The 18,637-nt window shown below is 48.4% G+C and overlaps 2 protein-coding genes across 3 annotated transcripts; one reads left to right on the top strand and one right to left on the bottom strand.

The window, feature by feature from the left end:
• Positions 9,696 to 12,448, top strand: LOC8071253 (exonuclease V, chloroplastic). Its single transcript, XM_002440465.2, has 7 exons — positions 9,696 to 10,084; positions 10,182 to 10,286; positions 10,401 to 10,522; positions 10,685 to 10,834; positions 11,267 to 11,420; positions 11,666 to 11,742; positions 11,887 to 12,448. Exons 1-7 carry the CDS (start codon positions 9,776 to 9,778, stop codon positions 12,092 to 12,094), a joined length of 1,125 nt encoding a protein of 374 aa, XP_002440510.1. The 5' UTR covers positions 9,696 to 9,775; the 3' UTR covers positions 12,095 to 12,448.
• On the bottom strand, positions 12,626 to 16,649 carry LOC110430217 (protein IQ-DOMAIN 1-like). Of its 2 annotated transcripts, none has more exons than XM_021447456.1 (6): positions 16,461 to 16,649; positions 15,834 to 15,957; positions 15,143 to 15,430; positions 13,989 to 14,204; positions 13,706 to 13,825; positions 12,626 to 13,611 (listed from the first exon to the last, which is right to left on the bottom strand). In XM_021447456.1, the coding sequence occupies exons 2-6, from the start codon at positions 15,906 to 15,908 to the stop codon at positions 12,889 to 12,891; spliced, it is 1,422 nt and encodes a 473-aa protein (XP_021303131.1). In that variant the 5' UTR covers positions 15,909 to 15,957; positions 16,461 to 16,649; the 3' UTR covers positions 12,626 to 12,888. The 2 variants fall into 2 exon arrangements, with proteins under 2 accessions (XP_021303131.1, XP_021303133.1); XM_021447458.1 differs by lacking the exon at positions 16,461 to 16,649 and adding an exon at positions 16,060 to 16,396 and having other exon boundaries at positions 12,630 to 13,611.

The following is an 18,637-nucleotide window of genomic DNA, read 5'->3' as shown; positions in this document are numbered from 1 at the left end:
TATTTTTTCAAAATATATTTTTTTCTTAAAAAATATGTACGTTCTAGGCAAACAGTTGCGTCAAACGAAGAACCGGGGGTCAGCGACGGAGAGTCGAAGACGACGGAGAGGGCAACCGGCCGACCCCACACGTCAGTGGTTGCTGGGCGGCCTGGTTAGTTGAACGTTGCCGTGCCGTTGCGCGAGCCGCGAGGAAAGAGGCCGATCGCCCACTACACCACAGCCCTTAATCAGCGACTGACTTGAAGTTGCTGTAAGGGGTGTATAGCGATGGACGGTCCGTGGCTAAAAGTTATAGCGACAGACCTCAGCAGTTGCTGTTGAAGCCGTGGTTGTATGTATATAGCGACAGACTTCATCTTTAGCGACGGACCGTCCATCACCGCAGCTTTTAGCAACGGACGGCATGTTAGAACATTTAGAAACGGACAGTTCATTGCAATATGAACTTTTAGCAACTGACAGTCCATCGAGATCAATTGAATAAGATTAAAAAAAATAAAACCTTATATATCTGAAACTCATAGACATTGGATCAAACATTCAAGATGTATGTCATATTAAAATCATGTACACAAATTTGGAGTAGCCATACACCAAAAATTATACTAGTCCTTGTTTGAACATATAGCTGATGATCAATAGCATGGCTAATCCTAGCTAATGAACACAATGTTATCCTAGCTTAACATAGTAGATGCTATCCGTGGCAACTATCTTCGTCAAAAACTCTAATTGGATTGTTTGGCTGCACATTGTTGTTGACAAGCTGTTGGCTAGCAGCAGCTAGAAGTTCCTGAAAAAAGTGTGCATTACTTGTATTGAGCATATTTGTATAATAGTAGTACTTTTTTATAGAGTACCTAGAATAGATCCGAAATCTTTCTTCATGGGATAAATGCCAATTTATTTACATGTAAGAGTAAACAGTCACACGACCAGAAGGCATGCACATAGAAGCTGGGATAGGAATAAGAATAGAACAATTCTTTTTCCTTAAGATCAAGCCTACTAAACAGTTAGAAGTGCCCAGCTTTTAAAAACTGATAGGACATAGTAGATGATAAGATCATAATTAAAAGTTACCCATGTAGTTTTGTTAAAATCTAGATTTTGTAGTTATTGATACTAATAAATTTCAGGTAAAAATATAATCTAAGCATCTATGCACGAAGTAGGCAAGATTTTTTATATCCTGACGAACATCACTTTCTATCTATATCTTTGAATCAAGTTGGGAATATAGAAACTCAGCTACCATTTAGAAGTTGCCAACCTTCACAAACTCTGATAACTAATAGTTGTTGTTGAAACCATCAAAATAGATACAACCATACAGCTGTGCTGCCAGCTCTTAGAATTTACAGTTTAAAACGATACTTGTTAAATGAATTGGGAGCATAGATGTATTTAGCGCATATATATGGAAGGCAGACTCATGATAAGTATCTACAAAGGAATGAAAAAACATAGTTAAGGTCAGGAGTAAGCGTGAGCAACGGAGATAGTAATATACAAACAAAGGGGACAAAACATTACTCACTAGAAAACCAACGGTAACTGGAAAAACTTGTTTGCCCACCACCGTGACTGCAAGTTACTGATTGGCCTCGAATTACAATGAGCAAAGTAATTAAGGGCAAATGACTTTTGGAAGGAACATGTATAAAGGCATGCAGCCTGCATTGGAAGTAAATTGTGCGCTTCATTGTAAAAGCCATGGAACCTAAAATGTGGATGTAGAATAGACATAAGCAATAAGAGATATAAGTAAATGCACTCCTCTTTGCCAATAGTCTTTGCCTGATGTCTCAATATAGATTACCAAAAAAAACAAAAAGTGGTGGAAGAGAAATCCAAGTACCGATGATTTTTGTTGGCACAGAGACCCTGCACCGAGGTGAGCAGCACCTGCTCTCCTCCCCTCTCCCTCTCCCCTGCTCCAAGGTAGAAGAAGAGCCCTGAGCTCCCACAGCACACACACAGCAGTACAGCACACACGGTTTCAGACTGAAACAGGGACTGAATGAGTGGCAATTGAACTGCCTTCTTCCATTGCATTGGGCTGGTTTATATACACCAATACATGTACCTTCTAAGGTACAAAACTACCTACTACATACTCCTAAGGTACAAGGCTGAAATCAGCCAACAACTACTCTAGTACCAGCCATACTGCTGGTGTACCTCTACTAGTACATAGTATGGCCTATTGCCATATACTCTACAGGACCTAAGACTTGGACAGCCATGAGCTGATCCAACTACTGTCCTTTTGTCCTGGACAGGAAGAAGAGAGAGAGGGGGCAGCAGATTATGTCTTACAAATCTTCCCCTAATCTTTGCTGCCCTCATTTGACCTCAGCCATGCCAATCATGCCTCGAAGCTCCATGAACCTGAGGCGCCCGAGTGACTTGGTGAGAATGTCAGCAAGCTGTCGCTTGGTGTCGACGAACTCGATGACCACCTGTCCTTCCTCGACGCAGTCACGAAGGAAGTGAAACTTCACGTCGATGTGCTTGCTCCTGTCGTGGAGGACTGGGTTTTTGGCCAGCGCAATGGCTGGCTGGTTGTCCACCTTGAGTGCCGGCGGCTGCGCTTGAACTCCGGTGAGCTCTGTCAGCAGCCGTCTCATCCAGACCACCTGGCACGCCGCCGTGGCTGCCGCCACGTACTCCGCCTCACATGTGGACAAGGCCACCATCTTCTGCTTCAACGATTGCCAGGCGATTGGCGCACCGCCGAGGAAGACGAGTACGCCGGAAGTGCTCCGCCGCCCGTCGACATCTCCTGCCATATCCGCATCGCTGAAGACCGTGAGTCCCGGCGCACCTTCCTTGGTCTCGGGCGGTGCTTCACTGAACACCCTCAGCTGAAGCCCGCCGCGCTTGGGGAAAACAAGTCCCCACTCCGCCGTGCCTTGAACATAGCGCAGTAGTCGTTTGACCGCCGCCCAATGATCCTCCCGTGGATCCTCCATGAAACGGCTCACGTAGCCCACCGCAAAAGCGATGTCCGGCCGTGTGTGAGTCAGCCAGCGCAGACCGCCGACGACACTCCGGTAGAGTGTGGCATCCACCTTCGCCGCGGTGCTCTGCTTCGAGAGCTTGATGCGCTCCTCCATGGGTGTGGCCACCGCCTTGCTGCCTGCCATCCCTGCCCGCTCGATCAGCTTCAGTGCATAAGCCCGCTGTCCAAGCTTGATGGTGTCCTCTCCTTGCTTCACCTCGATGCCGAGGTAGTAGGACAGAGGACCCAGGTCACTCATCCGAAAACGCGCCGCCATCTGTTCCTTGAACTTGGCGATGTCTGCTGCGCGCGCTCCGGTGACGATGAGATCGTCCACGTACACCCCGACGATGAGATGCTCCTTCCCCCGTCGGCGGGTGTACAGGGCGTGCTCCGTGGCGCACCGCTGAAACCCGAGCTCCGCCATGGTGGCGTCGAGCTTGGCGTTCCAGGCTCGTGGCGCCTGACGCAGCCCGTAGAGGGCCTTCCGCAGGCGCAGAACCTTCCGCTCCGCCCCCTTGACGATGAACCCTGGCGCTTGCTTGACGTAGACGGTCTCAGCCAGGTCCCCGTTGAGAAACGCCGACTTCACGTCCAGATGGTGGACTTGCCAGTCCTTGGCCCCGGCGAGCGCGAGCAACAGCCGCACGGACTCCATGCGCGCGACAGGGGCGAACACTTCTTCGAAGTCAATCCCCTCGCGTTGCACGAATCCGCGGGCCACGAGCCGCGCCTTGTGCTTCACCACTGCGCCGCGCTCGTCCCGCTTTACTTTGAAGACCCACTTGAGCCCGATCGGCCGACAACCTGCCGGCGGATCGACCAAGTCCCAGGTCCCATTCTGCTCGATGGCCTCCATCTCCTCCAGCATCGCCTTCCGCCACGCCGCGTCGCGCTCCGCAACGGCAAACGTGGTTGACTCCTCTGCACTCATGAGAAGCAGAGCGTCGCTGCCGAGCCCACGAGCCGCCAGGCCCGGCACCTCTGCTTCCCCGATGACGTTGTCGATCCTGCGGAACCGTACCTCCTCTCCTTCGTGGAAGGCGTCCACGAACTCAGAGACGTCGGACGGCGGCGAGGCATACTCAACCGTGGCCGTCGTCGGTGTCCTCTGCGCAGGCGAGACAGGGGATTCGTCCCCCATCGATTCTGGCATGCCCACGCTCCCAGCCCCGCCCGGGCTAGGAGGCTCCTCTGCTTCGACCGCAGCTGGCGGCTCAGCGCTTGCCGCCCCGTTGGATACTTCCCCGGTCACCGGCTGCTTTGCTGTCTCGCCGCGGCCATGGATCACCAGGTGCTCCACGGTGAAGGAGTCCCGGATCCCTCCGTCGCCTCGTCCTCCTCCGGCCTCGGCCTCCTCCCATCTCCAGGCTGCAGCTTCGTCGAAGACGACGTCCCTGGATACCAGTACCTTACCCCGAACCGGGTCATAGAGCCGGTAAGCCTTCGTCCCCGACTCATAGCCGAGAAACACCGCCTTGACGCTCCTGTCATCGAGTTTAGCCAGTCCAGGCTTCACCTTCTTGACGTGCCCGATGCAGCCGAACGTCTTCAGGTACGAGACATTAGGCTTGCGCCCATGCCATGCCTCGTACGGTGTCACTCCCTTCAGCGCCTTCGTTGGTGACCGGTTCAAGATGAACACGGCCGTGGTGACTGCCTCCCCCCAGAACTCTGGCGGCATGCTCTTGGCCTTCATCATCGATCGGTCCATGCCCACAATCGTTTGATTCCGCCGCTCCACCACACCGTTCTGTTGCGGCGAGTATGGCGCTGTAAGATGGCGCTTAACTCCCTCGCCTGCGCAGTACTCAGCGAATTGCACCGCCGTGAACTCGCCGCCGCGATCGGTACGCAGCACCCGAAGCTTCCCGCCAGACTCCGCCTCTGCGCCTTCCTTGACGGCCTTGATGGCGTCCGCTGCCTCGTCCTTGCTTGACAGCAACCGGAGCCACATGTACCTGCTGCTGTCGTCCACGAGCAGCAGGAAGTAGCGCCGGCCTCCGTGCGTTGCCGGCGTAATGGGCCCGCAAAGGTCCCCGTGGACCAGCTCGAGCCGTTCCGCCGCGCGATACTTGGCCGTCTTGGGGAACGCCATCCTCCTCTGCTTCCCGGCGAGGCAGCTATCACATAGCTCCCCGGCGTGCTTGATGCTCGGCATGCCGGTCACCATCTTCCCGAGCCGCCCCAGTGCGTCGAAGTTGAGGTGGCCGAGCCGGCCGTGCCACAACCAGGGCTCCTCCGCGCACGCCGCCGCCAGACACACTGGCTGCTCAACCTTCAGATCAAGGAGATAGAGACGATTACGCGTTCTCTGTACCTTCGCCAGGAGTCGGCCATCCTGGTCCTTGATCCTGAGCACGCCGTTGCGGATGATGACCTCCGCTCCGTGCTCGTCCATCTGCCCAAGGCTGATGATGCTCGAACGCAGCTCCGGGATGAAGTACACGTCCGTGAGCGCGCGGTGTTCGCCGTCCTTGCACCTGAACAGCACCGTGCCGCGCCCACGAATCTGAACCCGCGAGCCGTCGCCGAACTTGACACTCCCCGTGTGTCCTTCGTCCAGCTCGGAGAAGGCCGCCCGAAGACCAGTCATGTGGTTGCTGGCGCCGGAGTCCAGGTACCACCGCTGCTCCGCTTCTTCCCCGGCGACTCCCAGATGAGCCTGCCCCTGCACACGGGGCTCCTCGAGCTGATGGATGACCGGCGGTGCACTCCTCTCCTCCACCACCTCCAGCTCTGCCTCACCGCACGCCCCTGCGCAGTATACACCCATCAGGAGTGCGTGATCACCGTCACTGTCGTCCTGAGCCAGGTGCGCCTCATCCTTCTTCTCCTTGCGCTCTGGGCACTCCCGCGCCCAGTGCCCAACCTTGCCGCACTTGCGACAGGCGTTTGGGTCGGAGAACTTCTTCTTGCCCTTCCTCTTGTCCGTCGGCCCCTTGTTCTGCTGCTTGCCGCCGCCGCGATCGCTGCCACCACGGCTGGAGCCTTCCCCGGACCGCCTCTTCTCCTTCATGCGTGCTGACCACTCCTCCTCGGTCAGCAGGAGCTTGGGCTTCTCCTTCTCCGGCGCCGGCGTGGTGCGGCTCTCTGCTACCCGCAGCCGCCCGGCCACGTCCTCCAGAGACAGCGTGGAGATGTCCAGCATAGTCTCGATGGACATGGCGAGCTGCGAGTATCTCGCCGGCACGATGCACAGCAACTTGGTGACGAGGTCCTCGTCGTCCACCTTCTTGCCGTAGGTGGCCAGTTGCGTGGCCAGGGACTGGAGGCGAAGAGTGAAGTCCTCCACCGACTCCCCGGGCTTGAACTTGATGTCGTTCAGCTCCCTGCGCAGCTGCTGAATCCTCGCCCTCTTAGCTCGATCCGAGCCAATGCGCAGGGACTCCAGCATCTCCCAGGCCTGCTTCGCGGTGTCCTTCGCGCCCAACGCCTCATGGTACTCCGCCGGCGTCGAGGCCATGAGCGCCTCCATGACTCCCACCTGGGCGTCCTCGGTGCGGTCATCCTCCTCAATCGCCCGCCACCACTTGCGCGCGCGAAGCTTCCACTTCATCTGCGTCGCCCACTCACCGTAGTTGGTGCGGGTGAGCATGGGCCAGGAGCCGCTGCCACCGAACTCCTTCACCACGCGCACCTCAACCTGTGGTGGCGCCGGCTGGAGCTGTCGCTCACTACCATCCCCACCACCATTCCGGCCCGCACTCTCCGCCATTGCTGGTCAGAGGACCTAGCTATGGCTTGTACGGCTTTGATACCAATTGTTGGCTCTCCTCCCCTCTCCCTCTCCCCTGCTCCAAGGTAGAAGAAGAGCCCTGAGCTCCCACAGCACACACACAGCACACACGGTTTCAGACTGAAACAGGGACTGAATGAGTGGCAATTGAACTGCCTTCTTCCATTGCATTGGGCTGGTTTATATACACCAATACATGTACCTTCTAAGGTACAAAACTACCTACTACATACTCCTAAGGTACAAGGCTGAAATCAGCCAACAACTACTCTAGTACCAGCCATACTGCTGGTGTACCTCTACTAGTACATAGTATGGCCTATTGCCATATACTCTACAGGACCTAAGACTTGGACAGCCATGAGCTGATCCAACTACTGTCCTTTTGTCCTGGACAGGAAGAAGAGAGAGAGGGGGCAGCAGATTATGTCTTACAATTTTGTGCCAAAGAACAGCAGAAGAGCAAAAGAGAATTATGTTTGAGAGCTCACCAACACAGAAAACCTCGATTGCCTTGTACACAAGCTCTTCGACCTAGAAAGGCAACTACAAAGCTGATTGGAAGTCATGTACTGACAATTCATCAAAACTAAGTATCATACTGAGAGAATGTGGCGAACAGATGATGAAGAGCAATTACTACCTAAGAATAAATGAGCTGAAACCTAAAGAAGTAATATAAAAAATTTAATTGATGATCATATGGTAACAAAAAACATTTTGTTCAGAAAGTAGGTCAACATGTAAAATTGTCTGGAGCACAGTGCCACAGCTGCTGCTACTTAGTATGTTCAGGCTTGCTTAAATAAAAGAAGCTATGTGTAAACTCCATGCATAGGAAATCAAACTGCCACTGCACACATCACAGATAGATTCTAACATTGTAGAATAAATTATAACATGACTCATGGGCACTGAGTAAGGTGCATGAGGAAATTAAATTGGTATCTTGATTCAATCCTTGTTGGACCTATTTTAGTATAAGTTTGCTTCCCTAACAATTCAGGTGGAAAACATAGCATGGGGAGCAACAGGGCAGGGAAAAAATAAGCAGAGTACACTGTGTTTGAACATTTCTGACTCCAAAACTCTCTTTTTCAATGAAAAATTCCAATGCTTCAGCTGCAGCTAGCATCTCACGTGACACCATGCTGCAGACCTGAAGGAAGACAGTAGAGTGATGAGTTAAAGTGCAGCTTTGTTGCCTACATATTGCATCTTGTAACTGAAATCGAATCAATAAATACATCAATGAGTAGGAAAATAGGGACCATGACAATTTATGCCTGACCTTACTTCTAATGCATATTTTATGTTTTATCATCCTAAAATAGGCAAGCTGAAATAAAACAACACAAACCCTGCAGTATGGAAATAAGGCTGTAAATGGGGCTTCTCAAAAAATAAGGCTTGCATGTAGCAGATGGTATGGCCATAAAAAATAAGTGAGAGGCAAACCCGCAGCAAACACCGCCAAATTTCATTCCCCTAAACATGGAATCATTTTGGACGCGCGATTACAAATGAACCCACCTAGTTTTTTGCTATGAACCCACAATCATTTTAATCTGAAAATAGCCAAACACAATTTAACCCATTAAGATTTGTAAGTCATCGTTACAGGAACTTCATCGTGCAATCTGTGGGTATGAAAAATTAAGTAAGTAATTTCTTAGACTACACCTTACATGCCCTCAAGATGAAAGGGCACAAATTTGCAAAAGTGGAAGACACGTCCTGCTCCGATGGCAACTGTATTGTAACTGCACATAAAAGAGAAAAATAGCAGAGATGGGTGGAATTGTACTCACAAAAATTTCTACATTTCAAGAACAGTAGGTGACTCATAATAAATCTCTGGAAATCCTATATTCGTAGGTAGATTATAAAAAGGAAGCATAACCTTTTATGTAATCACTGATAAAAAAAAATACCCATATAACAAATGGCCAAGGGAAAACCCCATATATTATTGCCAGCTAACGTCTTTGTGTTGCTGCTGCTCGGTCGCCTGTGTCCGCTGCGTGCACGCGCCCAATCACCTGCGCAAAGGGGAAAATGGAGGTAGAGAGGATCCGACGCTGCTGGCGCGAGGAAGAGGCAGAAGCAGCTAGGGTTTCGCTGAGCATTGTACCACACGCAAATCGGCAGAAGGAGGTAGCATCGAGGAGCACCGGCACCGACGGCCACCGGCAGGGCCCTTGCGCGTCGCTGAGGAGGGGACGCTGGCGCCTGCGCTAGAGGACGGCCACCGCGCCGGCACAACACCCGGTGGGGCCGCTGCCGGCCTGCTCGTGCAGCGCGAGGTGGGGGCACCGAGGAGGAGGGCCGCTGCTGCCGGGCTGAGGGGCAGCCACCGCCGAGGCACGCTTGCGCCGTCGCCCTACCGACATCAGGAGAGCTAGAGACTTGAGGGCACTTTTTTTCGGGGGAAAAGATGAGAGGGACGAAAGGGAAGAGAAGAGATGGGGAGAGAGAGGGGAGGCGTGGAGATATTTTTAACTGCACACTGTAGCAGTAGGTGGAGTGGATTTGGAGCGTTGATCGAAAAATCCACGGCTAAAGGATTTTAGGGTGACGTGTCCTATGTAGTCTGCGCCCTTTAACCTGGCCATTGTAGGGAGTGCGCCCTTTAACCTGGCCATTGTAGGGAGTAATGTGGGATGAGCTAGGGTTTAGGACATTTTGGGCCAAAATTACAGCAGGAAAGGCCCAAATACCGTGTGCAAATGGAAAATTTATATAGCCACGGACCATTCGATGTTGTTCGTGATGTATAGCAACCGACCATCCAATGCAAAAGAAAAATAATTATAGCAACGGACCATCCATCGCCCTATTCGGTTTTAGCAAGTGACCGTCCTTCGCTAACCTTTAGCGACCCACCGTTCTATGCTAATTAAAACTTTTAGCAACTGCAGTCAGTTGCTAAATAAGGGTTGTGGTGTAGTGGCCGCCGCCGCCGGTTCCGCGCTGCCAGGTGGGGCCCACAGCTGGCGGCTTCCCCGCTTCCTCCTCCGGCTCCGATGCACCACGCCTCCCCCTCCTCCTCCTCCTCCTCCTCCGCCGCCGCGGCGCGCCCCGGGACAGAGGAGTTCCCCGTGGACATCGTCAGCGACGAGGAGATGGCGCTCATCGACGCCGCGCTCGCCGCCGCCGCGGCGGGGGCACGCCCCCTCCTCTCCGCAGCGGCCCGTCGCGCCGCCGTCCCGCTCTTCTGCGCGGCGTACCCGCCCGCCGCCGGCGACATCGAGGACACGCCTCTGCCGCGGAGGTCTCGGCTCGCTCGGTTCCGGGAGCGCCGCGCGCTCGCCGTCACCGATATCACCGCCACGGTGACGCCGCCGCCCGCATTTCGTTGTCTTGTCTTCTGCGCAGATCAGATGTGCTCGTGTCCAGTGATTCTGATGGTGACCGTACTTCTTGCTGCAGGAATGGTGCGAGAAGCAGATGGAGTTCGTGCTCGAACGGGGCAAGCCGGAAAAGACCGTGGCCATGAAGGTCGGTTCGGACCGCCATGCCCAGCTCGAGCAAGAGGTGAGCCAACATTTCTGGTTCTTCCAAGCGGAATGCTGTGCCTTTTCCACCATGATTTCACCATGGAAGTTTCTCCGAACGAATCTCATTTCGACCTGTTTCCTTTTGGACCAGGTTGTTGAGAGAGTGGATGTCGCCATTAGATCTGCGGAAGAACTATGGGCAGTAAAATTCATCAACTTCATCGTGGGAACAAACCAGCTAATGTTCGAGGGCATGACACGGGAAATTCCAGTGTAAGCCCCAGGAACTTAGCCTCTTCCCCGTGCAACTGCAAACCAATGCTGTGTACCGATTGAAATACTCTGCTATGTTGTTGGTTTCCGGAGTGTATATGATGCTTTCCATCTTAGGAAACATTCTACTCAGTAGGTCTGATGTAAATCAGGTCATTGCAGGATTGGGTTTGTCGAAGGTTCATGGATGATAGGAATTATAGATGAAATCAAAATGCCCACGGTTGGCGTTTCATTGCAACCCATGCTGGTGGATACAAAGACACGTTCCACGCGAACAATTCCATCAGAAGCACAAAAAAGAAATGGAAGGTTTGCTCCTTACATTTGCTTTGCTAACCATTTCACCTAGAGAACGGCAAATTATGTCGTCCGGCAAATATGTTCTCTATACTAGTGAAGACTTCTGCTTTGATCTGAAATTGCATGGACTTGTATTAATGCTCTTTTGCCTGTTTAACATTGTCCAATCATAGCTCCAGTACCTAAAAAAGGGATTAATTGCTAGACTGTATTGTTTATGCAAATCTGGCTTTGTACCTATATTTGCGTGACATATTTTTAAGCCATTGGTGAGTGTTACTGTTTAGAAACAAAATCCATATGATTAGTAGCATACATTGCTATCTTCAAGTTTTAATGTTTTGCCTCACAGTAATAAGACGGTCGAATGCTCTTGAAGAACATGGGAGAATGATAGCATCTATGAAGTTTGTATGATAGATGATTATCTGATTATGACAGGCTTCAACTGATGTGTTACAAGTATCTATGGGACAATTTGACCACACAGAAATTCCCAGCAGAGAATTTCTTCAGCTATTTTGACCTGGACCCCAACTACTTGTTATCAGATGATGTCAAGGGGTATATTAACTCATTGGGATTCAATGCAAAGGTGATATGTCGCACCTTTAAACTTTGTAATTCTTCTTATAGTTCTCAGGCAATTTACTGTGATTGACCAATCAGTTTATTAATAGGAAATCAATTGCTGCTATGTGCTAGCAAACTGAGCAAATCCAGAAGTGTTTGCTAACACTGCTTTTTTACTGTACTTCTGGATGTACATTCATGCTACCATCTACAACGTGTTGTATGGTCCTTGCGAGTTATGACTTGTAACATGGTTGCTGTTTGCAGACCTTTGAAGATGTATTGAAATATTTCAAGGTTACCTGCCATACACTACCACGGTCTCAAGAACAGCTGCTCTTGAGGTAAATACGAGTTACAGGCTTACGGCCTAAACAACAGTAACCTGTTGTACAGACTATTGAATGGCAAATCACTATTCTCTGGACCTTTTGCAAATGGGACACCGCAGATATAGAGAGTAATTTCCTAGTCCTTTACTGGTGCAGATATGAACTACAGGAAGACCATTCCCTGCTTGAAGCATACGGGTTCACTTATGATGCTAGGTGGTTCAAGGATCAAATCCAGGAAGTCCTCAGCTTCTGGATAGGATCACATGAACCTAAATTTGTAGCCGAAGAGGAGAGGTGGAAGTGCCGTTTCTGCAAATTTGTGTCAGATTGCCCAATGACTGCTTCCATGCCAAGATTTTGATACTAACAAAAATTGCTCTGAATTGGTGGCTTGGTGAAATATTTGATGCTGAGTTCTGTAGCCTGGAGATAGTCTAGCTTTAATCGCCTCTTTGTTTCCACAGGCGCGTATGTAATTTTAACATTTTGGGGTGTTGTGGTTTGTGTTGTATTTGGGGTCTCTCCCCCCTTTTTCTTCTAAGTATAATGAAGCGCAGTTTTCCTGCGTTTTCAAGAAAAGAAAATATTTGATGGTGAGCTGAAGAACCAATTGTGCAGATGAATTTGAAATGTAGCTCATTGTTATTTGACTCCACATGCAGCTTTGTAACTCATATATTATTGATTGGCAATAGGATTCTATTCTTGTTTTACATACCATAATGAAGAAGTCACTTAACATTATTTTATAAGATTTGAATTTGGATCGATGGATTGTTAGTGTATTTGGTTTTACATTTTTACATCGGAAACGGGGCTAGTGGTTTATAGACATATAGGAATTTGCGAGATAAAATAAGTAAATAGACTGCAGGGTAGCACACTTCATGGGGATCTTCTGAAAAAGAAGTATATGGCTCACATAAATAAAGGACATGTTTACATACAAACACCACATATTCTAGTGACAAATTGATATTTGTTTTACAGAAACAACAAATGGAATCAACTGGCAGGTACTGTGAATCTTATATAGCAAACAATGGTGTCGTAACAGGAAAACAATTCAAATCATTCATAGATCTGATATCACTTTTAAACTTCTGTCCATGGATGAAACATATCTTCATAATCCGCTTCCCCTCCTGGTACTTGTCACTTGCTTCCACCATTGACTACCAAGGCCTCTGGCTGTGGTGGTGCAACAATGTCCTTCACTGCACTCTCCACCTTGGGAGGACCAGAATGCCGCCGCATTGGTGAGGCAGCTGCAGTTCCACCTTGGAAGGACAACCTCTTCTTGACTGGTCCAGTAGAGCCTCCTTTCTCTGGTGTCTCTGCACCATTGGTCATTGATGAGCCCTGGAGACGAGATTTGGCTCTTGCAGATTCCGTGGGAACCATGTAGCTGGGGAGTGATGGGGAGCTTGCGAGGCTTTCATCATCCCGCACAGTCGAGGTGGCTATACTGTGCCTCCTTGGTCGCTCAGACTGCACGCTGAGCACACTCCTAGCGTCATCGTCCACCTGTGAAAGCCCATTCTTTGGCGTGGCGGATTTCCTCCTGGCAGGTATTGGTGCCACTTTAGCAGATGGCGTCGAAGGGGATTGCCAGGCTGGACGGGTTGGTTTTGGAGTTGGTGGTGATGGCTTTTCTGGCTTTGAGTCCCGGCGGTTGAAAGCTTTTGTGATTTCACCCTCTCCAAGGTTCAAGCTCATACTCTTAACTGATCCGCGGTCAAAGTTGCTCTCCTTGTCAGCCCCATTACGGCCCTCCCAAGGTTTTGCTGCCATCCAGCGCTCCAACCAGCTCCAGCCCCACTGCAAGTTGTTTGGGTCTACAAACATTGGGTTGACAGATCTTGAAGTACTCTTCCACTGTAAAAAACACATTTCGAGACATTTTACGCCGTATAGCCAGGATCAAGTATATATATAGATTAGCATATGTTCTGAGAGCAGGAATTCCTACCTGATGTGAAAATGCATATGCAAGCGCTCTTTCTCTTCTTATCGCTGCTTCTTGCCTGCTTATCAGGCTTGCCTCGATTTGCTCCTTGGATTGAGTGCTGTCATCCCAGTTCTCACCCATCTGATATAGCATTGTTCACAAACAGAATATGTTTAATTCTCTCAATAATATTTTAAAATTATCTCGAGGCTTGGAGCAAATCAGACAAAAATACTACTGATATCAGTTGAACAACACCAGCTGATGAAACTTTTACTGCAAAGTTTTCAGAAGGTTTGCATACTCTGAAATTCTCCAATTCCTGTTTAAGTAGGAGCTGGCGTTGGAGGGCCTGGTTCTCCTCGGACATCTTTGCTCTCCTAGAACGTATTTGTGACTGCACCCGCGATAGAGTTTGCATACAGCGCAGAGTGCTTGCAGATTGACGCTTGACTGAATTACCCTCAACCAATGACTTCAATCGAACAAGACCTCGCAGTGCTCTTAGTGCCCTCCTTGCCTACATTATCACAATGACCGAGCACTCAGTATAACAACACTTAGTACAATGTTGTTTGTAAAAGTAAGATTCTTTTCTTTTTCTTTCCATTTTTTTGGGAAGCGTAAAAGTAAGATTCTGCTTTACTATGAAATAAGTCAATTTTTCATGAAGTCATATTTCCCAAAGAACAGAAGTTACGTCCACTAATTGCTATCTCATGGATAGTTCAATAGCACGACAGACAGGATATCAGTATCAAATCAAAAAATAATTGAAAAGAACATCAAAATGAGTGATGAAAGGTGGTTGCCACCAACTGCCAGTTGTTCAAGAATCATTTTTCTAACACTTTGCAAGAATGATTTGTAGGCCCTTTGGACAAATGCACATTGACATAAACAATAGATAAACCTAAAAAGTAAACAGCTAACTGAAGGAGAGGAATTAAACTAGAAATTAGCAGTTCCTCCAGGTTCGACTAAAGCAAGAAAATCTACTTTAGCCGTAAATACCCATTTACCACACAAAGTAGTTACAATGAAAGCATGACATGTAAATAGCTAAGATTATTCGGCTAAGAAGTATCACTCCACATTACAGTAACAGCAACTGGCCAACTAACACTTGCAAGTTGGCGAGCTGCCGACACCTAAAAGCTAGAACACGAAAAAAGAAAATAAGCAGGGTAGCCACCAACACCAAACATACATTTGCTTGCATGCTCAGTCATGTCGATGTGGAAACGAAATCAGGAAAAAAACAAACCTCTTCCTAACCCCCAAATATCAAAGACCTAATCAGCAGCTAAACAAACACTTCCATGTGCTATGTAATACGACCATCTATCTACATAAACCAATTTCCAACTGTCACAATTGTTCTTATCTAAACATCTCAGGAAAAAAACAGGTCCAAATGGCACCGAACAGGTGAATTCGGAAGTGACTTCACATTACCAGGTAACCTCGGAAGGCGGTCTGGATCTTGACCGCAGCAAGCTCTTCGGTTGGCACACCAGGTGGCAGCACCGACGGCTGTGCTGGAACAGCAGGGGGCTCCTCCACGGTGACATGCTTGCTCTGCTCCTGCTCGGGTTCAGGGACCCTGACCTCCTCGGCCTGGTGGAGAACTGGAGGAGGTGCCGGAGCTGGAGGGGGTGGCACCGAAACATTGACTTCCAAGGAGGTAGATGGGGTCAGATCTAGCGGTGCTGGGTTGCTAGCTGCTGATTTCCTCCTTAGTCTCTGTTAATTCCAAGTGCAAAGTTTTGGTTTTGTGATCAGAATTCAGTTCGAACTAGTAGAGTAACAAAACAAAACAAAACAAAACGCAAGAAAAAAAGGCGGCGCTTTTTATCACAGATCTGCAAGGGAAGGAAATGCCGTCTTGACACCAATGCTGTTGGAACTGCAGAATGCAAAACCACAAATTCCCGTATGTATGTATAAACACGAAAGCCCAATCGAAAGATGCCGTTTTCACCATGAACAACTGGACTGAAGCTACTGAATTATTCGGAATTGGGCGGGGGGAAACACGAACCCGATCAGATCCGAGTGAGAAAAACATGTCCCCCCCACAAATCCAAAACGAAACCCGCAAAACGCAAGAGAAATCCAAGGTGGGCGGGGAAGCATGAAGCATCACCTCCTCTTTCTTCTCCTTGGATTCAGGGCTGAAGACCTTCTTGACGGCGCCGAACCACTTGCCCTTCTTCCCCATGGCGCCACTCCACGCTCCTCCTCGGAACAGTCACCCTGGCACACGGCACCTGGAGAGGAGCAAACAAGTCACGAACCAAACCACGACCTATCTGTATCTGCCAGTGCCACTGCCAGGCCTACGACGAGACGACGGGTGTCAAACCACATACAACTTTATCGGAAGAAGAAAACGCCCAACAAATCTTCGTGCGGAAGCAAAGGGGAGGAGGGAAGGCGAGCGGCTAGAGACTAGAGTCAGCTGTTTCGGTTGTGCGCAGGCAGCGGCGTGGGAGTGGGAGGAGGACAGCTGAGCTCCGCGGCAGCCCGCAATGCAATCATGTCGCGTGGGAGGCCGCGGGAGGTGGATGGAGGTGCGAGGAGGGGACGGCAGGAGGAGCAGGCACCGGACAGCCGAGGCCAACGATTCTTGGCTGGAGCTGACAGGGGTGCGTGCGTGCGTGCAGTGCAGTGCAGGAGCTTTGGATGTTCGGAGGCTGCAACAGCTGGGAGCAGTGGCGGCTGGCGAAGGGAGAGCGATAGAGCAAGCTGGAAGGAAGCGTGTGTACGTTACCTTGGTGAGTGTTGCGATGCGCCGCTGCTGCTCCGCTCCTCCTCCTCCTCCTCCTCCTCCCTCCCTTCGCAGTGATGTGGGGAAGGAGTTTTTAGGGGGAGGGGAGGAAAGCTGGAGACTTTGGACAGCTTGGAGACAGCAGGTGGGGGAGGGAGAAGAGAGAGGCAGAGGGGATCAGGGGAAGGGAAGGGGCTTGATGGTATTGGAATCTCCACTGGTAGTCACCAATAAAGATCCTGATTGGTATCAAGGTGCATGATTTTTTATGTATTCATTCATGTAATTTGGTTGCTCAAGCTGGTTAATGTGGTGCAAGCTGTGTTTTGTTTGAATCACTACATTTCTACTATCTCAGCCTTATTAGGATGATGAAAAAAATTGGCAATCAAATCGACCGATGATACGAGCCAGGGTACATACATACCTACCTATATTTGGGAAACCAATCGAGTCCTATTTGGAAAACCAGTCTGAGTCCATAGTCATATTCTTCGGTCTCGAGTCCATAGTCATATCCTTGGGTCTCGTCTTGTGTTCACACGAGTACGTTTAAAAACGAAAACTTTGTACTACATCCATTCCCAAATAATAATGTAATTATAGATTTGGTTAAATTCAGAATATCTTAGAGTTAACTAAGATTACCATAAATATCAATGAGTCTAAATATAGTATTTCTTAAAAATATGTTTTATGACAAATTTAATGATACTTATTTAATATGATACATCTCAATACCTTTTTTAATATATAATTTGTCCAACTACAAATATGAATAGCCTATTTGGAACACAAGAATTCACGAGAATGGTGCATAAAATTTATAGAAGTTAGTTTAATTTCACAATAAAAACTTAGGAACAAGAAATTTTTTCTACATTTCAAACAAACCTTGAACCGAGACTATTCTAGAATTGGATTTCTTTTTGGAGGAAGCAATACTTCTTCATACTACTATTCTCTATCCTAAAATGAAAGCATTTCTCAATTTTTGAAAAGTTAAACAGTTTGAATTTTAATCGTCTATATAAAAATACTAATACTTTTATATGAAATAAACATATAAATATTGACAATTTTTCGTGTAAGATGGGTTAATCTTGAGATAATTTGACTAGTCTTAAGTTTAGAATTGTATTTTCTTAAGAACCGTGGTAGTAGTAAAAGCTTTTCAAACTTTACCAGAACCAGCTAGACGTGACCCTCAAGAACCGAAGATGACAACTGACACGACTGGATCAATCCTTCGGCCTGAAGCATGGAGTGACGCAAAAGCACTGCTGGATCGCGCGGCATTCAGATAGATCTGCATGCCTGCATGGCCGTTGGAAGTACTGTATGGCACGGTGTGGTCAGCGTAGTTGGAATTTTGCCTTCACCCAAACCTTTTTATTGAAAATACATGACTGTTTGCTGATTTATCGTGAGAGAAAAACAATATTGACTGATAGAAAAAATATAGTTTATAAAACAAGCGAACAGGACTAAACGAGACAGGAAATGCAAACTAAGCTCAAAACTTGAGAAAATATAGAGGGTGAAAACCATGTGTTAGGTAAAAATATAGAGACTAATTTAAAAAACATACTTTGATCGTTTAAAAACATTAAAAATTGATATATCCATAGCGCATACAAAATAAACTCAAACTAAAAAAATTCAGACAAAAATAACAAATCTTTTAGATGCATGGATTTCGTCTTCTATACATGCAAATACATTTGAAAATTGCAGTTTTCATATGAATATTTAAAAACAAGTTTGCATCTCAATTTCTGCATGTGAGCACTATGGAATATGGATGCACTATTTTTTCTAAAAAAATGAAATAGATAAAATATGTTTTAAAATTGACTTTCATATTTTTCACTTAGTACGTGGTTTGCATCGCGTATTTTGCCAAGGAAGGGTCGGATTGGGTGCTGGGGGGTTCGCGCCAGTGTCGGCTTTGATGGATTGTTGGTCGCAGCTTACGTTTAATATGTAATCGCTCTACTAACTGCTGAGTGCTGCGTGTGTGTCACTTATCAGGTTCGCAGTCGGCGAGTCCCATAGCTTCTTAGCATTCTATTCGAATGTTGTCTGCGCCTTGCGTGCAACAGTTTTTCTGCTTTGTTCCTCTTAATGAAAAACTGGTGAAGTCCCGGTCTCATTTTTTTTTTGCCAACTTGCGCAGC

This window comes from Sorghum bicolor, chromosome 9 (genome assembly GCF_000003195.3).
Source record: "Sorghum bicolor cultivar BTx623 chromosome 9, Sorghum_bicolor_NCBIv3, whole genome shotgun sequence".
Classification (NCBI taxonomy): Eukaryota; Viridiplantae; Streptophyta; class Magnoliopsida; order Poales; family Poaceae; genus Sorghum; species Sorghum bicolor.
This window is presented reverse-complemented; position numbering and strand designations above follow the sequence as displayed.

Excerpts from the sequence above, each read along its gene's own strand:
- LOC8071253 (XM_002440465.2), top strand. The coding sequence starts at position 9,776 with ATGCACCACGCCTCCCCCTCCTCCTCCTCCTCCTCCTCCGCCGCCGCG. Across the intron at positions 10,085-10,181 it reads TCACCGATATCACCGCCACG|GAATGGTGCGAGAAGCAGAT; the intron begins GTGACGCCGCCG and ends TTCTTGCTGCAG. Across the intron at positions 11,743-11,886 it reads CAAGAACAGCTGCTCTTGAG|ATATGAACTACAGGAAGACC; the intron begins GTAAATACGAGT and ends TTACTGGTGCAG.
- LOC110430217 (XM_021447456.1), bottom strand. The coding sequence starts at position 15,908 with ATGGGGAAGAAGGGCAAGTGGTTCGGCGCCGTCAAGAAGGTCTTCAGC. Across the intron at positions 14,205-15,142 it reads CCGCCTTCCGAGGTTACCTG|GCAAGGAGGGCACTAAGAGC; the intron begins GTAATGTGAAGT and ends GTGATAATGTAG. Across the intron at positions 13,826-13,988 it reads AGGAATTGGAGAATTTCAGA|ATGGGTGAGAACTGGGATGA; the intron begins GTATGCAAACCT and ends ATGCTATATCAG.